The sequence below is a fragment of the Stenella coeruleoalba genome (assembly GCF_951394435.1).
Source record: "Stenella coeruleoalba genome assembly, chromosome: 14".
NCBI lineage: Eukaryota > Metazoa > Chordata > Mammalia > Artiodactyla > Delphinidae > Stenella > Stenella coeruleoalba.
The window spans coordinates 73,071,952-73,087,923 of record NC_137160.1 but is presented as its reverse complement, the minus strand read 5'-3'; the positions used below and the strand labels follow the sequence as shown (position 1 = coordinate 73,087,923).

At 53.1% G+C, this 15,972-nt stretch overlaps 1 protein-coding gene across 1 annotated transcript; it reads left to right on the top strand.

Annotated features, from left to right (window-relative positions):
- Window positions 1-586: 586 nt before the first annotated feature.
- Window positions 587-15,498, top strand: ACADS (acyl-CoA dehydrogenase short chain). The gene is made up of 10 exons (XM_079942877.1): window positions 587-1,037; window positions 1,678-1,841; window positions 12,265-12,414; window positions 12,659-12,770; window positions 13,212-13,363; window positions 13,641-13,811; window positions 13,882-14,019; window positions 14,186-14,281; window positions 14,491-14,547; window positions 14,694-15,498. Exons 1-10 carry the CDS (start codon window positions 992-994, stop codon window positions 14,844-14,846), a joined length of 1,239 nt encoding a protein of 412 aa, XP_079799003.1. The 5' UTR covers window positions 587-991; the 3' UTR covers window positions 14,847-15,498.
- Window positions 15,499-15,972: the final 474 nt, after the last annotated feature.

Below are 15,972 nucleotides of genomic sequence, written 5' to 3'. Positions count from 1 at the left end.
GAAGGAAGACAGAACTTTTGGCGTGTGGGTCAGTGCTGGGGACAGACGCCTGGCTGAGTTATGTGGGAAGAAAGGCAGCTGTAGAGACTGGGTTCCTGGGGGCGTGTGGGAGGTGTCTGGAGCCTGTGAAGTCTGACTCACACCTGTGCCCATGCAAGACCCTTGGCAGGCAAGTGAAATCGCCGTAGTTTTGGGGGCAGGGTGAAGGCGTCCTGACGGACGCTAAGGACCAGTGCCCCCTGATCCCGGTGGAGGGGTGGGGTGGGGGGCTCTGCCCCCCAGTTGGGAGTGAGACGGTGGGACCACAATGGAACAGGGAAGCAGCAGTGCCACCCCACCTGCACAGCCTCCCAGCAACCCAACTCCCCATGTCTACATAATGAGCACCAGCGCAAGACAAGACCCTTGTCCCTCTTGGCGCTCAGACTTACAGGGGGCTTGATAAGATTTCAGATGCTACGTGCCAGGAATAAATAAAACAACGGGATGGAGAGTGTGTGGGGGGAAACACTGGCCTCCTGCGGTCACGGCAGGCCTCAGCGAGTGAAGGGAAGGAGAGTTCCAGCTGAGGGAACGGTGACTGCAAAGGTTTGGAGGCAGGAACCAGCTACAAGTATTAGAGAAAAGCTGCCCTGTGAGGCTACAGCAAGAGCATGGTGGGCGTGGGGCCGGGGAGGGAGGCGGGGGAAGGCCAGATAGGGCTTTTTAGGCCACGGAATTGGATTTTAGGAGAGATGGGGCCCCCACCTCGAAGAGCTTTAGGATCGGCCTGAAACCGATTTCGGAGACTTCCCCAAACACCGGACAGTTTGATTTATCTCCTGGGAGGGAGGCGGGGCTCAGGAGGACCCGAGGCAGGCCCCGCCCCCGGAGAGCGAGCGCGCGCCGGCCCCGCCCCGCAGGCCCCGCCCCCCGCCCCGCGCCGGAACCCGCGCTCGCGGTCCGAGGTCGCCTGGAAGAAGCTCAGTGCCATTGCCGGTCTCCGTCCTCCATGGCCGCCACACTGCTCGCCCGGGCCTGCGGCCCCGTCCGCGGAGGTGAGTGCGCTCCGGCCCGGGGCGGGCCGGGCGGGCGTGGGACCCGGAGGCCGATTCTCGCCTGACGCAGGCGGGCTGGCGGTGCCCCTCCGGCAACGCGCGGCCTTTGCTCCAGTTGGGCTGCTCCTTGCGCCTCCTTGGGGCCTGCCAGGCCCCGTGCTAAGTGCTACAGTCAGTATCTCATCCTCCCAGCCCAGGAGCTGAGTACTGCTGTCCTCCACATTTAGAGAAACCTGTGAAGTTAGGATCCTCGCCTAAGGTCACAGAGCTGTGCTCTTACTATTATTGGTGTTATACTGGTGATTGAGTGGGATTGTTGTACAAAGTGTTTAGCAAGCATAGTAAACATTCAGTGCTATTCCCAACAGCAGCGCTATCAACATTTTGGGCCTATAATTTTTTGTCATGGTATCTGTCCTATACAATGTTTAGCAGTATTCCTGGCCTCTACCCACTCCATACTACCCTTCGGTTGAGACAACCAAAAATGTCTCCAGACATTGCCAGATGTCCCTTGGGGGACAAAGTCATCCGTGGTGGAGAACCACCCAGTTAGTGGATCACTATTATTATTATTATTATTATTACTACGCAAGACCTCTTACGTTCCCCTTCCACTGACTACTCTTCTCATTGGCAGCTCTCCGGCCTCGGGACTGGCGTTGCTTACATACCATCTACCAGTCTGTGGAACTGCCCGAGACACACCAGATGCTTCGTCAGACATGCCGGGACTTTGCTGAGAAGGAGCTCTTTCCCATCGCGGCCCAGGTGGACAAGGAACATCGCTTCCCGGCGGCTCAGGTGAGAGTTTAAGAGTACAGGTACCATCAGCTCCAGGATGATTGGTGACAGTGACATCCAGAGGCACGGAGACTGCAATCAAGGAACCCTAAGTGGGGGGTGGGGGGTGGTCCTGGGACCCAGAATATGCCCTGGAGGTTTCCCTTGTCCAGAATGAGGCCTATAGCCAGGATGTAACTTCTGGAATAACAGTAATAATGGTGGATGGTTGATATGCTTACTACGTACTGGGCGTTGTGTTGATAGTAATAGTTAATGCTTATAAAATGCTGACCACGTGCTCGGCATTGTCCTAAGTTCCGATGGGTTAGCTCACCTGTTTCTTTTCATTTGGCCACACCACGTGGCATGCGGGATCTTAGCTCCCCGACCAGGGAGAGAACCTGCGCCCCCCTGCAGTGGAAGCTCGGATTCTTAACCGCTGGACCTCCAGAGAAGTCCCTAGCTTATCTGTTTCTTAAAACTGTCCTATGAGATGAAGGTGCCATTATTACATACCCTTTTGTACAGTTGATGAAACTCAGATTGATGAGAGGATTAAATGTGCCCAAGGTCATGGAGCTAATAAGTTACAGAGCTAAAGTTTGAACCCAAGTCTGTCTTCTGCCGGCTGCTGAGATCCCAGTCAGTTCCCTCCTCCCCGTGCCGTTGTATCACTCCATCTTTAACGACAAGTTTGAGATGTTCCTGCTGTCTCCATCCCCTGGCTTGGCAAGATGTCTGGCACACAGTATACTCAATAGATATTTGTTGAGTACATAACTTGTGAAAGAGCCAATCTGTCTGGCCTCTTCTCCATGCCTGTTTTCCAGTCTGAGGAATTCAGGAGTTGTGATCACCATTCACATGCCTCATAGGCTCTGGGGCCACTTTTCCAGCTTAGTGAATGTTGTGTGTTCACAGTGTATCGGGCACTGTGCCTGGACTGTGGGAATACCCAAGGAGCTCAAAGTGGGGTAGGCAAGTGGCATTCTGAGCACCAAAATTAGTTGGGCAACGTTTAGGTGTTAAGCATTGAAATCATGTCATCTCATTTAGTCCTGAGGGCATCCCCAGCTGCACGTCTAATCTCCATTTGGCTTCCTGGAATGCTTGCAAGGATTGTGGGAGATCACATATGTCAAGTTCATGGTGCCTGGTACTTGAAAACCAGAAGCTATTAATACTATTATTATTTTTATTACAGTTGAGAAAATTGAGGCACAGAGAGGTGAAGTGATTTTCCAAGGCATACTGTCTATGGACCAGTAGACCTGGTGTGATTGGCTCCAAAACCCTGCTCCATCCCCTAGCCACGTGCTTGTCCCAGAAGCCCAGCTGGGAAGCCCTGTTCTAATCGGGAATATTATCGCCAAGGGCCTAAACTACCCCTGTATCCTCCATACCGCCACACTCTGGTGCTGCCCTCAGAGCAGTTGTCCAAGACATGGCTGTATATTGGGGCTTTTCTGGCCAAATGACAGACCACTTGATTTATTTTTCCTATATTCCCTCAAATTATAATACTTATTATATTACAAACATAGACTTGCTTTGTGCAAGAAAACTGGCAGTAGAAACAGGCTTTCTACCAACCAACTCTTCACCAGTCCTCTGGCTTTGTAATCTCTTACTTGCTTTATAAGGCGGGGAAGGTTGCAGATTGATCCTGCCACTAAATAGTGGCAGAAATGGATGTGGAAGGAAGAGATCAAAAGCATCAGCTTCCTACCTTCTGACACATTCTGGCACCCGGAGGCTGCACAGTCCAGACTTGCTGATGCATGACCTAGCTCAGAGTAGTGATAGCATTTATTTGGTTTGATCTTGGACAGGTGTTTTCATATCTGTAATCTGGTTAGGTTATCAGGAGTCCTGCTATTATTTCCTTTGTCTAGAGGATGTAGGAGCAGTTGTAGGAATTGCCTGAGGTCTTAGAGCTTGGGGAGAAATAGATCTTCTGATCTTGCCCCTGCCCCACACAAACTGGACTCTGTCGTTTTGGTGGCTGATGGGATGCAGAGGTTGCTCAATGTTGCCCTTCGCTAAGGATTGAGGCCGGTTGGCTTTTTGCTTTTATCACTCTCTGTTATTGTGGGTAGTGCTCAGCTCCCCCCATTACAGAAGGGAATCCAGGGCTTAAACAGGCAGAAGGGTCAAAGCAGTAGACACAGGGATAATAGGGCAGGTTGCAAAATTAAAAATAATACCACTAGTGTTTTATTTTTTTTAATTTTTTTAACATCTTTATTAGAGTATAATTGGTTTACAATGGTGTGTTAGTTTCTGCTTTATAACAAAGTGAATCAGCTATACATATACATATATCCCCATATCTCCTCCCTCTTGCGTCTCCCTTCCTCCTACCCTCCCTATCCCACCCCTCTAGGTGGACACAAAGCACCGAGCTGATCTCCCTGCGCTGTGTGTCCACTAGTGTTTTAAAATGACCATAGTAATAATAACAGGAGTAACTATCATTTGAGGGTTACTGTATTCCAGGTGCTTATCCATTAAATCTTCAACAAAACACCCTGAGGCAGTTACTTCATTGATCTCCAGTCTTCAGATGAGGAAACTGAAGCCAGGGGTTACATTTCTTGGTCAGCAGTCACACAGCTGGGATTGGAGGAGCCAGATGTAGACTCTGAGCTTCCCCCCGACCCCACCGGCCTACAGGAGATGCTTAGTTAGTGATATCTTTCTTTCTTTTTTTTTCTTCTTTTTAAAAATTTATTTATTTACTTTGGCTGCACCGGGTCTTAGTTGCGGCATTCGGGATCTTTCAGTTGAGGCATGCATGCGGATCTAGTTCCCCGACCAGGGATCGACCTGGGCCCCTTGCACTGGGAGTGCGGAGTCTTACCCACTGGACCACCAGGGAAGTCCCTAGTTAGTGATTTCTAATATTTTTTTCCTGAAGAATTTGTTTCCCCCAAGAAAAGTGGGTTTACTGGGGAAGAGTCAAGGGGAGAATTGAGAGGTGGGCAGGCCACGAAGGAGGTGGAAAGCTAGTGCCAGTTTCTGCTCACATGGCTTGTTTTGTAATCTAAGCGGAACTTTACTCTTTCTGTGTCCAAACCTAACCCCTGCCCCCGAGAAAAAAAAAAAAAGAAATAGTTATGAGTTTATAATGCTTTTATGTTATAAAGGGAAATAGGAAATAGAATGGTGTTTCCAAACCAGCTTTGGACTCCGGAACCTGGAAATGTATATGTGCATTTTTTTTTTTTTGTGGCCGCACTGAGCATCTTGTGGGAACTTAGTTCCCTGATCAGGGATGGAACCCGGGCCCCTGCAGTGGAAGCGTGGAGTCCTAACCACTGGGCTGCCAGGGAAGTCCCTACATGTGCATATTTATATGTATGAAACTGAACCCAGTTTCTTTTCCTTCACTCAGTGAATGTTTATTGAGTAACTTTTTAAAAAATTAATTTATTTTATTTTATTCTTGGCTGCGTTGTGTTTTCGTTGCTGCGTGCGGTCCTTTCTCTGCTTGCGGTGAGCAGGGGCCACTCTTCATTTGCTGTGCTCAGGCTTCTCATTGCAGTGGCTTCTTGTGGAGCACGGGCTCTAGGCGTGTGGGCTTCAGTACTTGTGGCACATGGGCTTCAGTAGTTGTGGCACACAGGCTCAGTAGTTGTGGCTCACGGGTTTCAGTAGTTGTGGCACACAGGCTTCAGTAGTTGTGGCACACGGGCTTCAGTAGTTGTGGCACATGGGCTCAGTAGTTGTGGCTCACAGGCTCTAGAGCGCAGGCTCAGTAGTTGTGGTGCACGGGCTTAGTTGCTCCGTGGCGTGTGGGATCTTCCCGGACCAGGGCTCGAACCTGAGTCCCCTGCATCAGTAGGCGGGCTCTTAACCACTGTGCCGCCAGGGAAGTCCCTTATTGAGTAACTTTAATATATCAGGTGCAAAACCTGCTTTTCGTCCTCTTGCCCTATCTCAGATGGTAGTTAACTGCATAGAAACCTCTCAAATCATAGTCCATTTTTCTTCTTCCTCATGTGCACAGACTTCTGTGAATTCCACCCTGGAAGTGTCCCCTGAATGGCACTGCCTCTCACCTCTCCCGGCAAGAATTCATCTCTCTGTGTTTCAGGAGTGTTCATTCATAATCCCTAATTCTCTGGGTGTGCTTGTCACGTGATGGTGTGTATCCTGTGTCAACAGTTATTTCCCACAGTTGCCTCCCTTAAGGCCCGTATTGGTCTTGTTCACGCCCCGACCTCCTTGCCCTCCGTAAGTGCTTGGCATTCAGCAGATGTTTGCTGAACTTTATGGACTTGAATTTTATGGTTAAGTCATCCTGAGTGTCCTTATTGTCCCAGCACTTAGCACACACTGACCCAGCGTGGGAACTGGGGAGGTGGCTCCCGTGGCCCCTTCCCCTTGAATAAAGCAACAAATTTTCAACAAGTTAGGGAATTTGATTCTCTAAAAGGAGTCTGGGACTTCCCTGGTGGGAAGTCCCAGACTCCCTGGGACTTTGTCCTGGGACAAATTTGATTTTTTAAACATGTGAGCTTTTAGAAGTGACTTAAAAGCACTATTTTTATATGAAGTGTCCTCTAAATGTGTCCCAAATATGAAGGCAGCAGGTGCTGAAGGCTCACTCTGCTAGGAAAGGGGTCCTTCTCTTTCTCACATTTTCTCTTGGGAGTTTGGAGACCACCAGGCTTGGCCCAGTCAGGGATGCAGGTCTGGACTCCTGGTTCACAGACACAAGGGGCCGAGAGTAACCACCGTGGGTAGCAGCTCTGAGGGGTTCCCCTTGAGGTCGCTCTGAAGGTCAGGCTGCTAGGGGAAAATATTAGGGAGCCTGGCAGCTGTTAGCCAGTTACCATCAACATGCTTAGATCAGGAATGATTTATACAACTGAACATGCGGTCTTTTTGTGTGTGTGTGCTGCTGCTTTTTGTTTTGTTTCTGATTTCTTTTTTTTAAAATATAAGTTTATTTATTTATTTATTTATTCATTTTTGGCTGCATTGGGTCTTCGTTGCTGCATGCGGGCTTTCTCTAGTTGCGGCGAGTGGGGGCTACTCTTCGTTGCGGTGCGCGGGCTTCTCATTGCGGTGGCTTCTCTTGTTGCGGAGCACGGGCCCTAGGCATGTGGGCTCAGTAGTTGTGGCTCACGGGCTCTAGAGTGCAGGCTCAGTAGTTGTGGTGCACGGGCTTAGTTGCTCTGCAGCATGTGGGATCTTCTTCCTGGACCAAGGCCCGAACCCGTGTCCCCTGCGCTGGCAGGTGGATTCTTAACCACTGCGCCACCAGGGAAGTCCCTGATTTCTTCTTCTTTTTGATTGTACTGTCTCTCCTCTCCACTGCCATTGTCTCCAATTTTTTTTTTTTTTTTTTTTGTGGCCACACCGTGCGGCATGTGGGATTTTAGTTCCCCAACCAGGAATCCAACCTGTGGCCCCTGCAGTGGAAGCATGGAGTCTTAACCACTGGACTGCCAGGGAAGTCCATGTTTCCAATTTTTTTCTAGAATGTTCCTGCAGCTGGCCATGGCATATTGCCAGAAATCTCGAGATCCACTTCAGAATGAGAAGGGTTGGGGGAAATAGCATGCTAGTGAAGTTGCTTGGGTGCAGTCATTGTGAACTCCTACAGCTTTTTATTCAGACAGAGAGAACTGTCAGGAGAGTCAGAGGACAGTGGTGTGGTGTAGAGACGAGTGCCGGGAGTTCTGGCTTCCCCATCCAGGTGTCCCGGGACTGGCACCATCTGCACGTGAGCCCCCTTCCGTAACAGGAAAATGGGATAATCCTTGTCCTGCCTACACTCCATCTGGGAATTTTGGTTCCCGTTCTGTTTCTTGGGGTGAAATGGTGTCATGGTGTGATCGGCTGATCTGTCGTTTATCCCAGGGTTGTGTACTGGAGATAGAGGCTGAAGAGGGGGTGGGTCTTAGTGTCCAGGGAAGCTGGGTGGCGCGTGTAGGGTGAGACAATTGGGGCTTTTTTTTTTTAGCTCAGTCTCTCTTGCTGTTTGGCCAGAGAAAGCACTTCAGCGGGGTTCCTGTCCAGGCCTGAGCATGAATCTTGGGGACCCTGCGTATTTCTGGCACCTGGTAGAATACGACCCTGGCTCCTGACCCAGCACAGGCATTCCCCATAAAACACTATTCCACCCTGGAATAGGTTTGTTGCAGGCCCTAAGTGTGGGTTCAGAAGGGGCTCTGGGACTTCCCTGGCGGTCCAGTGGTTAAGACTCTGCGCTTCCAGTGCAGGGGCATGGGTTTGATCCCTGGTCAGGGGACGAAGATCCCACATTCTGTGCAGTGCAGCCAAAAACCAAAGAAAATTAAAAAAAAAAAAAAGGGGGCTCTGTTCTGAGGCCACGCTTGTGCTGGCACAGGGCTTAGTGAGTCGCCGGGCCGTGTTCAGAGACAACCCTGCCTAAACCACTGTCTACTTTCCACTCCCGCCCCCTCCTTGATTCCCACCAGCTGCAATGATGCAGCTTTTCGAGCAGCATCACCCCCGCTGGCCCCAGGTGCGCGGTGACCACAGAATTTTTTTTAAGCGATTCTCGAAATGACACATCCCTGGGAGCTCTGAGTCCCACTTATCACTGTGTACTAGCTTCCCGTTGCTGTTGTAACAAATTACCACAGACTCAGTGGCTTAGAATAGTACACATTTAGTGTCTGACAGTTCCTGGAGGGCAGAAATCCAAAGTGGGTCTCTCTGGGCTTAAAATCAAGGTGTGGGCAGGCCTGCGTCCCTTCCAGTGGCTTCAGGGGAGAATCACTTCCTTGCCTTTCCCAGCGTCTAGTGGCCGCCTGCATTCCTTGGCTCATGACGCCCACCCCTCCAGCCAGCATCCCAGTCCCTCCAGCCTCTGCTTTCATTGTCCCATCTCCTTCTCTGCCCCTCCTGTCTCCGTCTTGCCCTTACAAGGACCCTGCGATGACATTAGCCCCCCTGGATCATCCAGGGAAGCCCCCCCACCTCACGATCCTTCTCTTAATCTCACCTGCAGAGTCCCTTTTGCCACGTGAGGAAACATATTCACAGGTCCCGGGGGTTAGGACGTGCTCGTCTTTGAGGGGCTGTCATTCTGCCTCCCACGCACTGGCCATCTCCTCCCCTGTGTTACACGGGAGACCCTGGGCACAGTCAGGCCCACCCCAAGCTTAGAGTCTTACAAGAGTTTCCCATGGGAACAACTCAAGGCAGAATCAAACAAGCAGTTTCGTGGAGGGACACAAATCATTATGGAAGTTCAGCAGATTCACCAGTGCCCCTCCTCCCAGACATCACTGTCAAGACAAGAACTTATCAGTCACTTAATGATAATAAATGCCATTCACTTGCTCATCATTGCTAATTCTTAGAGAACTGCCCATCAAAACTACAATGAGGTACCACCTCACACCGGTCAGAATGGCCATCATTAAGAAGTCTATGAATAATAAGTGCTGGAGAGCATATGGAGAAAAGGGAGCCCTCCTACACTGTTGGTGGGAATGTAAATTGGTGAAGTCACTATGGAGAACAGTATGGAGGTTCCTTAAAAAACTAAAAATAGAGCTACCATGTGATCCAACAATCCCACTCCTGGGCATATACCCAGACAAAACTATAATTTGAAAAGATACATGTAGCTCTGTGTTCATAGCAGCACTATTTACAATAGCCAAGACATGGAAACAACCTAAATGTCCATCGACCAATGAATAGATAAAGAAGATGTGGTACATATATACAATGGAATACTACTCAGCCATTAAAAAGAATGAAATAATGCCGTTTGCAGCAACATGGATGGACCTAGAGATTATCATACTAAGCGAAGTAAGTCAGAGGAAGACAAATACCATGTGATATCACTTATATGTGGAATCTAAAATACAACACACGTGGGGCTTCCCTGGTGGCGCAGTGGTTGAGAGGCCGCCTGCTGATGCAGGGGACACGGGTTTGTGCCCGGTCCGGGAAGATCCCACATGCCGTGGAGCAGCTGGGCCCGTAAGCCATGGCCACTGAGCCTGCATGTCCGGAGCCTGTGCTCCGCGACGGGAGAGGCCGCAGCAGTGAGAGGCCCGCGTACCGCAAAACAAAAAACAAAAAACAACACACATGAAGCCATCTACAAAACAGAAATAGACTCACAGCCATAGAGAACAGACTTGTGGTTGCCAAGGGGAGGGAAGGATTGGGAGTTTGGAATTAGTATATCCAAACTATTATATATAGGATGGATAAACAATAAGGTCCTATTGTATAGCACAGGGAACTATATTCAACATCCTGTGATAAACCATAATGGAAAAGAATATGAAAAAGACTATATAGATGTATAACGGAGTCACTTTGCTGTATAGCAGAAATTAACACAACATTGTAAATCAGCTATACTTCAATAAAATTTTTTAAACAGTGCCATTCACTGATCACTCACCTCGTGCCAGGTACTGGGCTCAGCATTTTATATATATATTGTCTCAGTTAGTCCTTAAAACAGTTCTATGAAGTAAGTACTGTTTGGGGAAGGGGGGAATCAAACTTATAATCACAGAAGTAATGTTAATTATAGACAAATGAGAAAATATGGCAGACATTCTTACTGATTTGCTTCATTGAAGTCAGCATAGTCTAAGAACACGGTTACAGGATACAAATGACAAAATGATTTTCTTTTTATGAATTTATTTATATTTTATTTTTGGGCACGTTGTGTCCTCATTGCTGCACGCAGGCTTTCTCTAGTTGCGGTGAGCGGGGGCTACTTTTCGTTGCGGTGCGCAGGCTTCTCATTGTGGTGGCTTCTCTTGTTGTGGAGCACGGGCTCTAGGCGTGTGGGCTTCAGTAGTTGCAGCACGTGGGCTCAGTAGTTGTGGCTCGTGGGCTTCAGAGCACAGGCTCAGTAGTTGTGGTGCACGGGCTTAGTTGCTCCGTGGCATGTGGGATCTTCCTGGACTAGGGATTGAACCCGTGTCCCCTGCATTGGCAGGTGGATTCTTTTTTTTTCTTTTTTATAAATTTATTTATTTTTGGCTATGTTGGGTCTTCGTTGCTGTGCGCGGGCTTTCTCTGATTGTGGCGAGCGGGGGCTACTCTTCGTTGTGGTTCTCGGGCTTCTCATTGTGGTGGCTTCTCTTGTTATGGAGCACAGGCTCTAGGCACGCGGACTTCAGTAGTTGCAGCACGTGGGCTCAGTAGTTGTGGCTCGTGGGCTCTAGAGCGCAGGCTCAGGAGTTGTGGCACACTGGGCTTAGTTGCTCCGCAGCATGTGGGATCTTCCCGGACCAGGGCTCGAACCCATGTGCCCTGCATTGGCAGGTGGATTCTTAACCACTGCGCCACCAGGGAAGTCCTAAAATGATTTTCTAATGAAAAGCAACGGTCCCTCTTCTACCCCAGCCTGCTCCGTAGAGGCCATTGGTTTTAGTTGTTTCTTCTCAAAGCTACGCAGGTTCTGTTGTGGTCCCTGTTTCCCAGGTGGGGAGCAGGCTGACAGAGGGTAAGGAATCTGTCCTAGGAACCTGCTGAAGGGTCTGAGCTGGTTGAGGTCCTGGAGTCAGTGCTGGGTTTCAGTCCCAGCCCCACCACTTACAAGCTCCGCCCCGAACTGGTTGCTTCACCTCCCTGAGCTCCGGTTTCCTCACCTGTGACATGAGGTTGACTCAGCATTGTCCTCACAGAGCTTCGGCGAGACTCAAATTGAAGAGTACACATAAAGCATTTTTCAGTGTTGGGCATTGATAATTAACGATGACCACCACTGGTATTCCAAGTCAAAAATTCCAAGCTTCTTCCCCTTTATTCATTCTTTCACTGGCATTGGAATATAGCAGTGGACAAAACTGCACTGTCTCTGCCCTCGTGGTCACAGAGAGAGACCTTAATCAGAACAAGCACGTGAATAGGTGTGAAATTACAGCTGCGCAAGCACCACTAAGGAGAGGCACAGATGCTGCAGGAGCGTGTGATTAAAGGATTTGACTCAGTGAGGTCAGAGATGGCCATGCAGCAGAAGCGATGCTTGAGCTGAGCCCCAAGGACGGGAGGAGATAATAACTAGTTGATAAAGGGTATCACTGGCAGGAAACAGCATGTGCAAAGGCCCTGTGGTGGGGAGGGGAAGTGTGGTACGTGTGAGGGACTGAAAGAAGGTCTGTGTGGCACTGTGCTGCCCTGCTCTGCTCCCTACCTCAGAGGCCCCTAAAGCCTTCTTGTGCCTTCTGCTTGCTCACTGGTTGTGTCTGTAGACACAGGGTAGAGTTGGGGCGGAATGTGGGGACAGGACGGCTTCAATGAATGGTGCTGTCTTGCAGACTCAGCCTCGGGGGTCCTGGGGTAGGTGGATGTGGCCATGTGACCTGAGTTTCTGCAGGCACTGGCTCAGGGGCAGGAGGGTTGGGGGTGGAGAGGGTGGGCACCGTCCCCTGGCAGCTGCCCTTGCCATGACATCCTTCCCTGGGGCCAGGTGAAGAAGATGGGTGAGCTGGGGCTCATGGCCATGGATGTGCCCGAGGAGTTTGGCGGTGCCGGCCTCGATTACCTGGCCTACGCCATTGCCATGGAGGAGATCAGCCGGGGCTGCGCCTCCACTGGAGTCATCATGAGCGTCAACAACGTGAGTCTCGCGCCTGGGCCCTGGATACACCGGTGGAGGGGAAGCTCCTGTGGGTGGGGGGCAGGCCCTCTGCCACACAGCCCCACATCCGGGGCAAGGCCCGGCCTTGGCTCCCTGCCCCTGACCACTTCTGGACCTGGTCCCTTGCGTGGGCCTCTGGAGAGAGGAGGCCTGGGGGTGGGTACGCGGGCGGGCAGGTGTTCTGGGCTGGAAGGCCTCCGACCACTCTGCACTGTCCCCCCAGTCCCTCTACTTGGGGCCTATCCTGAAGTTTGGCTCCAAGGAGCAGAAGAAGCAGTGGGTCACTCCTTTCACCAGTGGTGACAAAATTGGCTGCTTTGCCCTCAGTGAACCAGGTATCACCGTGGGACAGTGGTCTGCCCCTGTCCCCTCCCCTCAGAATCGGGGTGACTCAGGCTGGGGCCGGTGCTGAGCTGGGTTAGCTGCTCGTTGCCTCCCGGGGCAGGAGGGCAGAAGTGAGGGCCTGGGGTGGAGCTCTGGCTGCTGGGATCTCCACAGAGCCCGAGCTCGCCTCGGCTGAGCTGGGAGGGAGGGACTTGGGCCCTGGGGTCCCTTTGGCTTGAAGACACCCAGCTGTCACATCCCCCCCATCCCCCCACCCCGAGAGCTGTGGGAGCCGGTGCGGCCCTTGAGCCTTCTCTCAGGAGCCAGACCCTGATCCCTTGGACCCGGGTCTGGCTCACCAGCCAGGGGTGAGGCTGGGTTCCGGGTGAGTTGGTGGCGGTGCCCTCGGAGGGCGGAGGCGCCGGTGGACTCTGAGTCTGCGTGTGGGGCAGGGAACGGCAGCGACGCGGGGGCCGCCGCCACCACTGCCTGGGCAGACGGTGACTCGTGGGTCCTGAGTGGCACCAAAGCCTGGATCACCAACTCCTGGGAGGCCTCGGCCGCCGTGGTCTTCGCCAGCACGGACAGGTCCTTGCAGAACAAGGTGGGGACCCCGGAGAGAGGGTCAGTGAGACGTTCAGAGTTTCTAGATCCAAACCTCCTCGGTCCGATGGAGCTGTTCTTGCTCTGGGGCACGTGCCGCTGTCCCTGTCCCTCTCCCTCCCCGGGCGGCGCCTTCCCCAGAGGAGCCGGCAGAGGGCGTCACCGCGAGGTTCTGAGGGAGGTGGAGGGAAGGGACAGGAGCTGGTGGCTGTGGTGGTTTGTGTGAGGGGCGTGGCCTCGAGCAGGTGAAAAAGTCACTGGGCGCATCTGGCCTCCAGGGCATCAGTGCCTTCCTGGTTCCCATGCCAACGCCTGGGCTCACGCTAGGGAAGAAGGAAGACAAGCTGGGCATCCGGGCCTCATCTACTGCCAACCTCATCTTCGAGGACTGTCGCATCCCCAAGGACAACCTGCTGGGGGAACCGGGGATGGGCTTCAAGATTGCCATGGTGAGCCCAGCCGCGGGGGCGGGGGCCCTGGGGCCCTGCTGGCCGGCCACTGACAGGGCGGTCCTCACAGCAAACCCTGGACATGGGCCGCATCGGCATCGCCTCCCAGGCCCTGGGCATCGCCCAGGCTGCCCTCGACTGTGCTGTGAACTACGCCGAGAACCGCACGGCCTTCGGGGCGCCCCTCACCAAGCTGCAGGTCATCCAGGTAACGAGGCACGGTGCCGCGGAGGGAGAGAGTTTTGGCCTTTCCGCTCTGCCTCCCAGATGGCTTTCACCTGCTCCCGTGTCCTCTGCCCTCCTCCCTCCTGTCTTGCAGGGAGAGGGGAGGGAGGGCAAACACCGACTGCCGGGGTGGGACTGGGTTGTTGCAGTTCAAGTTGGCGGACATGGCCCTGGCCCTGGAGAGTGCCCGGCTGCTGACCTGGCGCGCTGCGGTGCTGAAGGATAACAAGAGGCCTTTCATCAAGGTGCCCGTGGGGCTGGGGTCTCCCTGGGCACGGCCCAGAGCTTTGGTGGTGGAGGGACTGAGGGAAACATCTGGGCGGGGTCCTGGTTCCTTGGGCCCGTGGGTTTATTGCTACAAGGGGTGGCTCCCCCAGGCCCACCCTGCTGAGGGCCATGTGCTGGGAGCTCCGCCCATGGTCGAGTTTCTGACGCCACCATCCCCTGTGGTTAGGAGGCCGCAATGGCCAAGCTGGCTGCATCGGAGGCCGCAACTGCCATCACCCACCAGGTGAGTGCCCCCGGTGCCTGGGCGAGGGAGGTCCCAAGGGTTGAGTAGCAGTGAGTGTGCTGGCTGCCCCTCCCCCGGCTGATCCTGTCCTGTTTTTCCCCTCGAGTGGGGGTCTTCTCCTCCTGAGCCCCTCCTTTCCGCCTTAGGCCATGCAGATCCTGGGTGGCATGGGCTACGTGACAGAGATGCCAGCCGAGCGGCACTACCGTGATGCTCGCATCACTGAGATTTATGAAGGCACCAGTGAGATCCAGAGGCTGGTGATCGCCGGGCACCTGCTCAGGAGCTACCGGAGCTGAACCCTCGGTAGGGCCGACAGTGCCCGCCGGGATCCGGGCTGGCCTGAGGACCAGGGGAAAGTGGGCAGGAGCCATGTGGCCTTCCCCCTGACTCCCTGTCAAGGCCTGTGGGGCAGAACGCCGGGGGCCATGCCTCCTCTCGCCAGGGTCCCCAGACCCAGTCTTCTGGGTGGACCTGCCACCTTCAGCTCTATCCGCCCCAGACTGAGCTGCCTGGGAGAAAGGAAGAGCCGGGCTGTGGTCTGAGGATGCCCGTCCTCAGCTCAGGTTCTTGGCTTTGTTCCCTCTCCACCACCGACTGTGCCTTATTCTCTTCATCTGGAGGCTGGGCCGTGGGAAGGGAGAAATTACCACTTGGGGACTCCCCAGTTCTCTTCTGTGGGCCCTGGCGCTTAGCGTGAGACCCAGCGTCTCCTCTTTCCTCTGAGGTCAGGAGTCTGGAGGAGTGGGGTGCGGTGGGGGCCCGGAATGACCAGGCCTCGAAGCAGAAGTGTTCTCTCAGGCCCTGTAGCCTCGGGGCTGGGTCATTGTGGAAGCTGCCCTGCATCCCATTAACCTGTTCTTTGTAAAGTGTAAATGAGTGCAGGTGGGTGGTCTGATTCGTGCTGTGGGATGATCACCTGTGGGAACTAAGTAATAAAGCATACCTGTCCCCTGACCCTCATGTCCTTGCTTGGGTGCTGCTGGGGAGGGAAAGATGGTCCTTTAATCTGCTCTCCTGCAAACCCCCCCCCTCTGTGTGAGTGAGTGAGAGAGAGAGAGAGAGAGAGAGAGAGAGAGAGAGAGTGTGTGTGTGTGTGTGTGCGCGCGCGCGCGTGTGCGTGCTTATGTGAAGCCGGCTGCAGCGGGAGGGTCCATTTCCACCGTGGGAGAGCTCCAGCACGAAGCAGGGTTGATGCAGTTCAGGAGAATAAGGGCTTGGGTGTCTAGGAGACCGACTGCTGAGCAGGGAGGGCCAGCCAGGTTAGGGCCGCGGGCGGGCAGGCAGGTGAGTGAGTGCCAGCCTCAGGGCAGGAGGAAGGAGGATGCAGAGGGGCTGGGGGAGAGGAGAGGGGAAGGAGCAAAGCCGAGGAAACGGAGACTTTGAAAGCGTCTGATTTGCTTACTATCTGTTCACTGAGGGCCA

What these genes read in the sequence shown, in the direction of transcription:
- ACADS (XM_079942877.1), top strand. Translation starts at nt 992, where the DNA reads ATGGCCGCCACACTGCTCGCCCGGGCCTGCGGCCCCGTCCGCGGAG. An exon ending in ATCGCTTCCCGGCGGCTCAG is followed by an intron (nt 1,842 to 12,264) that starts GTGAGAGTTTAA and finishes CCCTGGGGCCAG; the next exon opens with GTGAAGAAGATGGGTGAGCT. An exon ending in CTTTGCCCTCAGTGAACCAG is followed by an intron (nt 12,771 to 13,211) that starts GTATCACCGTGG and finishes CGTGTGGGGCAG; the next exon opens with GGAACGGCAGCGACGCGGGG.